This window comes from Mytilus californianus, unplaced genomic scaffold, assembly GCF_021869535.1.
Source record: "Mytilus californianus isolate M0D057914Y unplaced genomic scaffold, xbMytCali1.0.p SCAF_8, whole genome shotgun sequence".
Lineage (NCBI taxonomy): Eukaryota > Metazoa > Mollusca > Bivalvia > Mytilida > Mytilidae > Mytilus > Mytilus californianus.
The window spans coordinates 96,336,136-96,350,013 of record NW_026262734.1 but is presented as its reverse complement, the minus strand read 5'-3'; the positions used below and the strand labels follow the sequence as shown (position 1 = coordinate 96,350,013).

At 33.4% G+C, this 13,878-nt stretch overlaps 1 protein-coding gene across 1 annotated transcript; it reads right to left on the bottom strand.

The window, feature by feature from the left end:
* Positions 1-2,921: 2,921 nt before the first annotated feature.
* LOC127712914 (uncharacterized) lies at positions 2,922-12,944 on the bottom strand. Its single transcript, XM_052219509.1, has 4 exons — positions 12,621-12,944; positions 8,441-8,562; positions 6,606-6,777; positions 2,922-3,899 (listed from the first exon to the last, which is right to left on the bottom strand). Exons 1-4 carry the CDS (start codon positions 12,876-12,878, stop codon positions 2,922-2,924), a joined length of 1,530 nt encoding a protein of 509 aa, XP_052075469.1. The 5' UTR covers positions 12,879-12,944.
* Positions 12,945-13,878: the final 934 nt, after the last annotated feature.

Sequence of the window (13,878 nt, the reverse complement as noted above, 5' to 3'; positions counted from 1 at the left end):
TATGAGTGAACTATGGCATCGGGAATTGCACAACATTGTTTGCTTTTTACATTTATATTTAAAAGTACTGAACCCCATTTGCATTTACATGAAAGAAACCCCTGACCACCAGTTTTTAAAAGCTTTTTAACTGCTTGACGGAGCGAAAGTTGAAGCTCAGGAACCGTTGCTCACGAATAAAGATGTGTCTTTAACAGCTTCAATTTGATTTCTCGACAAATGTCATGTTAAAATTCCCACAGCTGTTCCAATGCGGTACCCAAATTCTCCAGATTCAATAAGTACTCCTAAGATTTTAGGTACTTCGAGGATCAGTAAGGGCACGATCATACTGAGGAATTGGTAAAATGAAACTGGCTGGGATCTGTTGGCCAGACAGCGCACTCTTCCTGCCACGTATTAATGGTGTTTCAACGTCACTCGAGTCAATTTCTATAATACTATCAGAATTGTCACTGTGGCCAATTTCTATTATACTATCAGAATTGTCACTGGGGCCAATTTCTTTTATACTATCAGAATTGTCACTGGGCCCAATTTCTATTATACTATCAGAATTGTCATTGGGGCCAATTTCTATTATACTATCAGAACACAGGCGCTTGGGTATATGATAAAGAATTTTTTTTTTAATTTTTTTTGTTGTTGATTAAAATATTCAATTTTCTATATTTATACTACATATCTATCACTACTGCGCATGTCTCACCTAGTTTCGAGTGATTTTACCAACTTTGAGACAAACCCCCATTTTACTATACACACTAAGAAACAAATTCAGAATTAACTAGCATGCATGTATCAATTATATTTCCGGTCTCCATCTGCGGATTTTTAGATTTTGAAAATAAGGTTTATCTTGTGGTCATTGAATAAGAATTCTATAGTGTGACCTATATTTGTTAATTTCTGTGTCATTTGGTCTCTAGTGAAGAGTTGTCTCATTGGCAATCATACCACATCTTCTTTTTTATATCAATGCTTTTTAATAACAAAATCCATACTTTAAATTATTGTACAAGCTATAAGTGAATTTTAGTCGAATTTTGTACAAATTGTAATGTGTACAAGCACTTTTTGTACAAATTACAATTTGTACAAAGTCAAAATACAAATTATAATTTGTACGATATTTTTGTACAAATTATAATTTGTACAAAATGATAACTTGTACACAACATATTATATACTTGTATATATATATTATTAATATTAACTTGACTTGTTCAGAACTTTTTTCATGTATTGTATGTTTCTTGTGTACATGTCTATTATGTTTGCATTTTAACCCTTCAGGGTTTTACTTTTTGCAATAAAGATTAATAATTCTAAATATAATCCTGTAATGCTAATTCAAAGGGGATGTATGTCGTCTAACATTTTAATATTTTTTTTGTAAATGTTACATATTTGTATTGTTTATTGTTTATATGTGTTTGTATTTAGTAGCAATCCGATTGTTTTGATTTTATACTTATAAAATATCTTATTTGTACTCACACAGGTGTGGAGTCAACCTAATCCTTAAAGGAATTATACTGAGTCAACCCGTCTCAGCAGAACGGAACAACAAGCTGCATAATCTGATATGATTAATACACAGGGGCGGATCCAGCCATTTTTAAAAGGGGGATTCCAACCATATGTCCCCATTCAAAATCATTGATCGTCAAAAAAGGGGGGTATGATTGCCAATGAGACTATCAAACTATCCACTATCCATATCATCACGATACTATATAAAGATAAGAAGATGCGGTATAGTGCCAATGAGACAACTATCAACCAGAGACCAAATGACATATAGAAGTTTACAGCTATAGGTCACCGTACGGTCTTTAACAATGAGCAATACCCATACCGCATAGTCAGCAATAAAAGGCCCCGAAATGACAAATGTAAAACTATTAAAACGAGGAATTTAACGGCATGATTTATGTACAAAATAATGAACGAAAAACAAATATGATATACAGCAACAAACGACAACCATCGAATTAAAGGCTCCTGACTTGGGACAGACATCTACAAAATGTGGCGGGTTTAAACTAGTTTGAAGGCACCAACCCTCCACCTAACCTGGGACAATGGTGTAACAGTACAACATAAGGTCAAACTATAAAAATCAGTTGAAAAGTGTCTTTCTTTGTTGTGATGTTACACTATTGTTTCAAGTAGGGTGAAGGTTGACGCCTATTAAAACGTTTAAACCCGCTGCATTTGTTTGCACCTGTCCTAAGTCAGGAACCTTATGTTCAGTGGTTATCGTTTGTTGATGTGGTTCATAAGTGTTTCTCGTTTCTCGTTTTTATATAGATTAGACCGTTGGTTTTCCTGTTTGAATGGTTTTACACTAATCATTTTTGGGGCCCTTTATAGCTTGCTGTTCGGTGTGAGCCAAAGCTCCGTGTTGAAGGCCGTACTTTGACCTATAATGGTTTACTTTTACAAATTGTGACTTGGATAGAGAGTTGTCTCATTGGTACTCATACCACATCTTCTTATATCTATTAAATCATCAGATCGATGTTCACCCAGAAAAAAAAAGATTTAAATATAGCAATTCCCCATGCTCGAATCCGATTTACATATTATAAAAGGGGCCTCGGTGGCCGAGTGGTCTAAGTAGTTACTACTGTAATCACTAGCCAGTCAACACTGAGGTTGTGAGTTCGAACCCCGCTCGTGCGGGTGCACTCGACTCCAATCTTAATTGACTAGGATTGTCAGCTTTCCTATCGAAGGTCGGTGGTTTTCTCCGGGCACTCCGGCTTCCTCCACCAATAAAAACTGGCCGCCACGAAATAGCCCAAAAGCGGTGCTTAAAAGTGGCGTTAAAACACCAAAAATCAAAAATCAAATCAAATCATATTATAACCCCCCCCCCCCCCCCCCTTAAAAATTCCTTTCATTTACTTTGATTATTGCTTACCTATTAGTACTTTGGTGGAGATATCTACTGCACGTGAAAATAACCTAGGGGTATTTGTTAGACTTTGGTCAGAAACTAATGTGGTACAATCATTCTGTTGGAATGAAAACGTTGGTACTCTTGGACTAATATGTTGAGATAGGCACACCGGATTACTGAAGACCTGGTCGTTTACTTCTGCTCTTGGGTTAAAAATGTCAGAAGCCTGTCTGTGATCACTATGGTTACACATGTGTATACTTTTTCTCCCATCCATGTTATTTAAGCCATAAGTATCGGTTACTTGCGCACAATTCTGAACAGTGTTTCGTACACGTGGCCAGTAGTTTGGTACTGGACTGGACTGATTTTCTGGTCCAAATGATACACGAGTGTCATCAATATTCTGGTACCGAAATGCATGATGGTAGTTATTCTGAACATTGACAAATGGTCGAAGTCCATTATTATGTGATATGGGATTTCTTGATTGGAACTCTTGGTATACACTGTCGCCTGCATCGCTAGAATCAACGTTTCTACATAGTTGTGTTAAATTTTGAATACAGTTTGTGCTGATGGACTCGTTGAAATTCGGTCCATGAACTGCCGGTATACCATCGTACACAAAATTATTGTTATAGTCCAATGGCATCAACTTGGGAATGGTAACAAAATACCTGAAAGGTTGTGACGGGTGTCGACCTTGGGTGGTGCTTTGAAATGATTCTTCAAAACCCTGCTGTGGAGTAGTCGTTGTGCATTGAGGTATACGCATTGTACCTGTTCCATGTAAATTGGTTTTGTCAATGGAATGTATTTCGGTAGATGCACTTGGTTTATCTATTTCAGCAGTTATAGGCCTTGCTTGTGTGCCATTTGTACTCAAAAGCTCACGTTTCTTTTTCATGTACAGTTCATAGTTCATTTGGTTTCTCTCTGTGCTCATTTTCTGTCGACGTCTAGCATTTGCAAACCATGTTTTGACCTAAAATTAAATGCAATATATATATTTATTACAAATTTGTTACAAACACATTGGGTGTTGCATATGTAATAAACGCAGATTTTCCCTATTTATATTTCTGTCAGAGGCATTCACGGTATAAGAAATAATTCCTTCATGTCATGCTCTATGCTCATTTAAACATGGGTAGGCATTATGTTTGTCGATATTTTACACTGAGCGTTAGCGAGGTATAAAATATGATTAAATATAATGCCTGTCCATGTTAAAATGAGCATAGAGCATGACATGAAGGAATTATTTCGATTCTATTATGACAAATACGGTATTTTTATAGGTTGAAGCGTACGAAAATACCATCTGAGGTCTGAATGTTTGGCTGTTCCCGTTTCCTCCCCATGAATTATGCACATTACATTTCCATATTTTAAATTTAATTAGTTTAAAAACTTAAAGCAGGGTAAATATATGATGTTTTAATAATAATATATAATAAAATTTTATGTAAGCAGCTAATATATATATATATATTATAAGGGTAAAATCTCGTTGGTATTAGAATATTAGAATTATACACATTGATATCGATAAAATATCAGCGCCGCGAGTGACAATGTGAACATTTTCAGCGAATGATATTTTTAAGTCTGTGAACACATTATATTAGTCGTACTTAGCTTTGAACTAGTTTTAAGTAACTGCGAGAACTCTGAAATCGACATTTTGTGTCGTCTGTTAGTATGTTTTGCTTAGTTGCGATTTGAAGAGACTAACCCATTCCAACTGTTTTTTACAGTTAGTTATTCTAGTGTGCTATTTCACTACTGTCCCAGGCTAATTTTGGTGGTAAGGATTCTGTCATACTGCTAACAATATCATTATTGTTTGACGTAAATTTTACATTGGTGTTCTACAAAAGGAAATCACGAATTCACCAACATTCCAAATGACTCCATTTTCGGAAAATGACATCTGTAACAAACATAAACTTTTAGCTACCTCTTGCCAAGCAGAACCAAACACAATGAAAGTTCCAACTATGTACTGGCTTCCGAAGCTGCACAAAACTCCTTACAAATATAGATTTATTTCGTCTTCAAGCCATTGTTCCACTACTAAACTATCTATTCTACTTACTAGTACACTTGGACAATCAAAAACCTGGTAATAAATTGTTCAAATAAGGCCTTTGAAAATAGTGGAATTAATTTACTTTTGGAGTATCAAAAATTCGTTGGAAGTACTTGATAAATTGCATGCTTATATTGGTGATTTCGAATCGGTTCAAAGTTTTGATTTTTCTACCCTATATACCACGCTACCTCATAATCTTATTAAGAAAAAATTCACACACCTTATTAAATGGGCATTTAAAAAGTCGGAATGCGAATATATATGTTCAAACTCTTTTAGGTCATTTTTTAGTAACAACAAACAAAAGAACTATGTCAATTGGACCTGCTTTGATACTATAACTGCCCTTGAATTTTTACTAGATAACATTTTTGTTCGCTATGGAGATTCCGTCAATCGTCAGGTTATCGGAATTCCCATGGGGACTAACTGTGTATATGATAATATTCTTTACAAAGCACAAAAATGTCGGCATTCACATCAAAAGCTAACCAAACCTTCAAACAGACTTATTCGGAAAGGATATAGTTACGATACTGTTGTCAAGTCATTAAGGATTGCATATTTTGGTATTAATATTGATTCACTCATAGGGTCTTTGCCTCGGAAATAAACACATTTATTCTAAAACCAGTTGTTGGCATGATACGGGTTATGTTCTTCTCATATATTTTATGATGGTATGATACTAAACCCCTAACGGGAGGGATTGTTCTTGATTTTCATATGATTAAGACATAATCTTTCAATCAGTTTAATTGAGGTCTGGAGCTGGCATGTCAGTAACTGCTAGTAGTCCTTTGTTCATTTATGTATCATTGTCATTTTGCTTAGTTTCCTTTGTTACCTATTCTGACATCGGACTCGGACTTCTTTTAAACTGAATTTTTACTGTGCGTATTGCTATGTGTTTCTTTATTCTACATTGGCTAGAGGTATAGGGGGAGGGTTGAGATCTCACAAAACATGTTTAACCCCGTCACATTTTTGCGCCTGTCCCAATTCAGGAGCCTCTGGCCTTTGTTAGTCTTGTATGTTTTTTAGTTTTAGTTCATTTATATGTTTTGGAGTTTAGTGTGACGTCCATTTTCACTGAACTAGTACATTTAGGGGCCAGCTGAGGTCCACCTCCGGGTGCGGGATTTTCTCGCTGCGTTGAAGACCCATTGGTGGTCTTCGGCTGTTGGCTGCTCTTTGGTCGGGTTGTTGTCTCTTTGACATATTCCCTATTTCCATTCTCAATTTTATATTCTGTAAATGTGCCTGTCCCAAGTCAGGAGCCTGTTAGTTAGTGATTGCCCGTTGATTGCTGTCTGTCATACTTAATGTTTTATCATTAAGCAGGTCCTTGGGTGTCTCTGACATTTGAAATCGTTTACATTTTGTCATGTCGGGCCCTCTTATATATCTTATTAAACGGTATGGGTTTTACTCATTGTTGAAGGTCGTACGGTGACCTATAATTGATTACATCCACATCATTTGGCAATCTAATTAAAATACAGATCATATGTCCACAATATGTTCCTATTTATACAAAATTAAAACCAGTTTGGTTTTAGTCAAATAAATACAAGTTCAAATTAAGTTTACCTGACAATTTGTAAGGCCTGCTCGATTCGCAATCTCCTCCCTAGTTCCTTGTGTAGGATAAGGGTTTTGTGAATTTTCAGACCACCATGATTTAAGTACAGATTTTGCCTGATCAGACAGTTTTGTCGTGGGTCTTCCACCAGATGGGCTGATATTAATAGGTGGCGGAAATCTATAGAAATACAAGAACCTTGTTACAATGTTCATAGTCGCTATCAAAAAATATCAGAGAGAGAGAGAGAGAGAGAGAGAGAGAGAGAGAGAGACAGAGAGAGAGACAGAGAGAGAGACAGAGAGAGAGAGAGAGACAGAGAGTGCCTGTACCAAGTCAGGAATATGACAGTTGTTTTCCATTCATTTGATGTGTTTGAGCTTTTGATGTTGCCATTTGATAAAGGACTTTCCGTTTTTAATTTTTCTTGGAGTTCGGTATTTTTGTTATTTTACTTTTTGTTAAAGTGCACAAATTTCACGCAATTAGCTTTTAGAGTTAAGAGTTTTGGAATAATATTAACTGTATCAATTTCACTTTACCGGATGGGCATTACGACAGTTTTAAAAATGTCTCTTCTTTGATGCTTGCAGCCAAAATATTTGAAAGTTCAAAACCTTATACAAACGTTGAAGAGCTAATAAAAAACAAAAACGTACCAAATGTATAGCCAAACCGGACAAGAAATCAGAGCTATGCATAAGAGAGATACATTCCTTAATTAATTAAAAATCAACTCGAAATTTAATAACAGCGAATTCAAATAAAACAATATCCGTATTTGTATGCCAGTATCGAAATATTGGCTACTTGGCTGGTGATACCCTCGGGGACTAACAGTTCGCCAGCAGAGGAATTGACCCAGTGGTATTAATACCATTAATGATACGGACGCCATCACGAGTTTGCTGACCATTATGGAATACCTGTTTCACATATGACGACGGGTATGTTCCAATTATCGTAACCACAATCCCGTCCTCTTTTCCCCGAATGTGAACTACCGATTAAGATTTATCACCGGGTTTGTACTTACATGAGCAACACGACGGGTGCCACATGTGGAGCAGGATCTGCCTACCCTTCTGGAGCACCTGAGATCAACCCCAGTTTTTGGTGGGGTTCGTGTTGCTCAGTCTTTAGTTTTCAATGGCGTGTTTTGTGTACTGTTGTTTATGTCTTTATGTCTTTTTCTTTTTTAGCCAAGGCGTTGTCAGTTTATTTTTAACTTATTAGTTTGAACGTCCCTTTGGTATATTTCGTTTCTCTTTCGGAGACTGCAGAAACATCACTTTAATAATAAGTTTGGTTCAGATTTTAACAAATTAGTTAATTTTCCCATACTCCCTCTGATTTCGGCTGTTTCCCCTTATTTGATTCTCCAAAGGGCTGAAAAGAATGTGAATTGGTTAAGTAAATATAAGAAGATGTGGTATGAGTGCCAATGACACAACTCTCCATCCAAGTCAAAATTTATAAAAGTAAACCATTATAGGTCAAAGTACGGCCTTCAACACGGAGCATTGGCTCACACCGCACAGCAAGCTATAAAGGGCTCCAAAAATTACTAGTGTAAAACCATTCAAACGGGAAAACCAACGGTCTAATCTATATAAAAAACGAGAAAAGTGTTTATTTTTTTTTCATTGACTAGTCCCTGACTGCATGAACACAATATGATATTTTTTATTGTTTAGCAAATCGTTGTATATCGTGAAAAAGGGTATTCTTCACTCCCTTAGCAAGGTTTCAATGCAGACTGACAGTCTACAATTTATTTTACTTAATTCACAATATGTCTGTTAATTTCTTTAGTGACTTTTGTATTGAGTACTGTACTTACTTCTGTCGTGTGCGAAACTTCATCAAAGGTGTGAGAGGTTTCCCCACTTGTTCCTCTTTCAGTGCGTATTGTGCATTATCCCAGATTTCAATCAAACCAGAATGATCGGAAAATTTACCAGTCTACAAAGGAAAATTTACCAGTCTACAAAGGATAAAAGGAAAATTTACCAGTCTACAAAGGAAAATTTACCAGTCTACAAAGGATAATTTACCAGTCTACAAAGGAAAATTTACCAGTCTACAAAGGAAAATTTACCAGTCTACAATGGAAAATTTAGTGGAATTTGAATATTATATAGTCTGAAATAAAAATAAAATATCTTTCTTAATGCACAACAACCCAATTAAGGATATACACATACAAATAACATAAACTAATAGGACATAGTATTAAGAAAAAGGGGGGTTCATTCCACAAGCACCTGATGATCGGTAGGGCAGATACAATAGGATTTGTAAAAACAATAGTTATAGCCATCGTGTAAAGCAGATGTTTTTTCTGTGTTTCCGATTGCCATGGTAATACAAAGGATTTTGCAATCGTGTACAGTAGATTTTGATCTATGTTGCCTATTTTTATCTGCCGTACCGATAGCCGGTAATAGGGTGGGAGAATGATAATATATTTATTTACATGGTAGATGTAAAAATGAAATTGATAATGATTGTCATTTGTTTCTGTTATGTGATTCGTGAATAGTCATTTAAATATTTTAATTCTGAAGAAAATAAAATTTTGAACACAATAAAATACATAATTAAAAATTTATAAATGTAAAAATTGGGAACACCATTTATACTCTTAGCGGTGTAATATTTTGCAAATCAACGTTTCAGTTTGCGAACCAAGTTTATTGAGGAAGGCTACAAAATATTTTCCATTCCGTCACCAAAATAAAACAATTTCTACTATATAATCTTTTTTTTACTTTCTAAAAGTTTCGACCAATCAGGTTGCTATACCTGGTTTTCCTATGCTAAAATATTTGAATAGAGGTGAACATAAAATACCCAATATTGAGGCCTACAACTAATAATCACACAAAGTTGATAAAAAAAGACTTGAAACATTTTTTTGAAAATTCCTACAAAAAAATATATGTATGAACAAAAACTTGACAAAAAAGAAAATAATAGTAAATTATATCTTTTCGAAAATTTGAAGTCAAATTTAGAAAGGAAAAATTACTTAAATTCCAAGTCTGGAAAAAGAAGTTATATTACAAAATTTTATTGATAGACAAGGGAAGGCATTTAAAAATTCCTAGAGAAAAACGACTATGTTCATTCTGTAATACAATGGAGGATTAAACTTGTCTCATTTTATGTTGTAAAAAAGGAAAACTTAGAGGTGTCTTATTTGGAAAAGTTTTTAAAAAGTATATACCAGATTTAATTCACGATAAGAAAATGACAAAATTAAATATCTTCTCTGCCCATCGACCTCCAAATTAGTAGAAGGCTTAGGGTTCTTATCAAGCAGGCGTCAGAACTGAGGATAGGGACCCTAAACTTATCTCTATATATATAATATATATTTTTCATACAAAGGGCAGAACAAGTTTTTCAACCAAGATTTGAAACCGAAATAGTTTTGCCAAAAAAATGCTTGTAAAGTACTTGGCATCTAATCAGTTCAAACGCAACTTGCAACTAACTTTTTTTATTCACAAAATAATGCTCACCACATAAATATCTTAAGTTGGTACTGTTTTATAAAATTGTTTTAATAATGTTGGAAAATAATTTCTTTGTTAACTTTCACCTTTGAATTTAGTTTTTCTTCCCAGTAATTTCTTGGTTAAATATCTGATAATGATAAAGTATTCATAAATTTGTTAAAACAAAATAGAGGAAATTTTATGCCAATAAAAGTTGAGCGCAATTTTTGCATTAATAGAATAGAATAGAATAGAATAGAATATTTTTATTTCCCAAATTACAGGGTCCATAAAGGGCATAAAATCAGATACAATTGATTTACATAATTGGTAACAACAACAATAATAGTCACTTGAAAATATATATTTAGTATATTAGCATTGGTCAGAATCAGAGCCAAAAACCACATATATATATTGTGAATAAAAGAATAAAATTACATTATATGCATTCATTCTCAAATCATTTACTTGACTTAGTGTCAATATTCATACCTGATCTCCTTAATTCAAAACAGTCACAAATATAACAGCCCAGTTTTTCCGTAAGAGTTACATTTTCTTGGGTCAAGAGCCATAAAAATTTAGAAGATTTATTTAAATTTTTTAAATCATAACAATTGCTAGAAATGTATTGAAAAAAAATCTTCCCTTTGAATATCATAAAGAGGGCATTCTAACAAAAAATGAAGCTCATCTTCAACTTTACCAAGTGAGCAATTTGAACAAAGACGCTCAGATCTTTCTATATATTTTTTTGAATATCTGTCTGTCTCAATTTTTAAAGAGTGAGCGCGTATTCTTAATTTACAAATTGACTGTCTTTTTTTAAAATCCTGTAGTTCTAAATATTTTTCTTCTTTAAAACAATTTTTTATAGAAAAATAAGTACCAAGCTTCCCTTTTTCAGAGTTGGTTGTTTGATACTTCAGTCTATTCCAAAATGTTAAATAACTTTCACATAGTTTATTTTTAACATACTGACATAAAGAACCAATTGATTGGTCAAAATTTGGTAATTCAATCTCTCTCTGAATATAATCTATACTAGAGTACCATGTATTTACATTAGAAATATGTAATTGTTTACAACATATGAATTAATATAAAGGGAGTTCATGTATAATTTGTATAATTCCGATTTTTTATTTCAGCTAAACTTCATAATTGATTTGTGAGGACGATTTTTAACGATTAACTCTGGAAGTCATTTGAAACAAAAAAAATAGTCTACATAAGCACTTTACAAGTCGGAGTTTGTTTTTTTTTTAATTGTTCAGAAATATATTTTATCGGCCATATTTTAATAAAATATTATTATTTCACTGAAACAATTTTCGTGAACATTATTTACTTTCAAAAATAGAGAAAGTATTGCAGCTTGTTCCTATCATAGGCGGAGAACATTTTATCGAATCGGTAGGACATTTTAGCGGAAAAAATTGGAAGTGTTAGCGCGAAGTATTTTAATAATCCATTTTACAGCTGGATTTTTTACCCATTTTAGCGAAAACTAAAATAATCAGTACCCATTTAGTGATAAAAAAGGAATTATTGTTTTAATCATTAACATAAGAATAAGAATAAGAATATATAAAATAATAGATTTCTATATTTTACTGTCAAAACCGGAAAAATGCAAATGTCACATTCATTAAAATGCATCGCTAAACATCATTGAGTGAAAACGTACGTTGTTCATACCATTAAAGCGTAACAAAATAAAACACCCCTCCGATATATAAATAAATCGAAATACCAATAACTGTAATTCAGCTTCATATCTAATGGCATCCCGCAAATCAAATATTTTCGGACAACGATGAAATTCATTAAAACAAAATAAAAGACCAGGATGCATGATTAAAATATTGAAATACATTTGGTTGAGGATCCGATGTTGTTTTAGAAACTCGACTTGTAAATAAAGGAAATTAAACAAAATTTATCAATTAGTTCTACAAAATATATAAAAAAAAAAGATACAATTGCTAACAACCACTCTGTTAAATTCTCTTCTCTGTCCCTGTTTTACTTTGTGAAATGTACAAAATTCTTTGCATGTAGATATGAAAATTATAGCAAAATAGCAAAGAGTGTATTTTGCTTAGTCATTAAGACTTGTTTTGAATATTAAAAATACAAATATATAATTTGATCGCTATTTCAGTTCTGAAAAATCAATGAAAACAGCGATCCTTAAAGCCTTAATATATAATTTGATTTGAAATTATATTGTCTTATGTTCCTTAAACGAAATAACTATCTAACCAACTAACTACATAAGTAAATATATTTTTTAAATTTTTAAGGCAAGTAAAAAAAAAAATTTACACATTTTCTCAAATTGCAAGAAAATGTCTAGAATATTGAATGTCAATCCACTGAGAATTAAATAAGTGACCACCAATGTGTTTTGTATATAAAAAAAATACCATTTCCGCAAAATTTTCAATTTTTTTTTCACATCTTAAATGAAGACACATAACTGAAATGAAGTTTTGTTATTCTACTTACCGCCAACATTTCGAAGACTTGTCTATAGCTTTTCTTTTCATAGTAGAATGCTATCATTGCTCGAAGAAACTTCTCGTTGTCTTTCAAAATATTTAATTTCGAGACCTCTATATTCTTCAGAATTTTACCAAATTCATCAAAAAGACAATTTAGGATCAGCGTAGAGGCAACTTCTCCAAGTAACGGGACAATTTCAATAAAATTGTCATTTTCAGTGTTCGACAATCTTTCAAATAAATCGATGTAGTTTTCAGTCATCTTCAAAGCCAAAGATAAGCATGAAATCTACAAGTTTTTCACACCTTTGAACAGGTAAAATCAATGCCGCATGCAATTATTGTCCAAAAAAAGTGAATGAAAGTTGACCTTTGTTTCTGAAATCTTTACACATTTAATGACCAATCAGACGTTTTTATTTCGATGTACTTTTCATGCACTTTAAAAAAGGTTAAATGTACTTTTGACCTGTTCGATTTCACATCTGAAATTGGCACAGGAAATTGATGTCAGTTATACAAATCTATTTTAATCCCCTCTCTCCCTCTCTTGGATTCTTTAAATCTAGATAGTGCAAATTCCCCCAATTCTTTTTGACAAAAAAAAAAAACACGCGTTGATTTTGTTTGTGTGTGTGTGTGTGTGCAGTAGAATGCATTGCAGCTGTGTAGAGTGCAACTTTTAAACAATTCAAGGCGGAACAACAATTCTCTGCAAAGATACTTGGGGACAGGACAATTTTTATCCACCATCCCCCTTTTTGTCCAAAACCCGGTTTTTTTTCTTTAAATTTCAATTATTTTAGCGGGTTTTTTTTATAGTGCTAGACTGACATATTATATCAACAATGACCACTGCTGATAATTAACTAGCATTTAATTGTAAAAAGTAAACGTATGATACTAAACCCCTAACGGGAAGGATTGTGCCTGATATTCATATGATGAAGACATAATCTTTCAATCAGTTTAATTGAAGTCTGGAGCTGGCATGTCAGTTAACTGCTAGTAGTCTGTTGTTATTTATGTATTATTGTCATTTTGTTTATTTTCTTTGGTTACATCTTTTGACATCAGACTCGGACTTCTCTTGAACTGAATTTTAATGTGCGTATTGTTATGCGTTTACTTTTCTACATTGGCTAGAGGTATAGGGGGAGGGTTGAGATCTCATAAACATGTTTAACCCCGCCGCATTTTTGCGCCTGTCCCAAGTCAGGAGCCTCTAGCCTTTGTCAGTCTTGTATTATTTTTAATTTTAG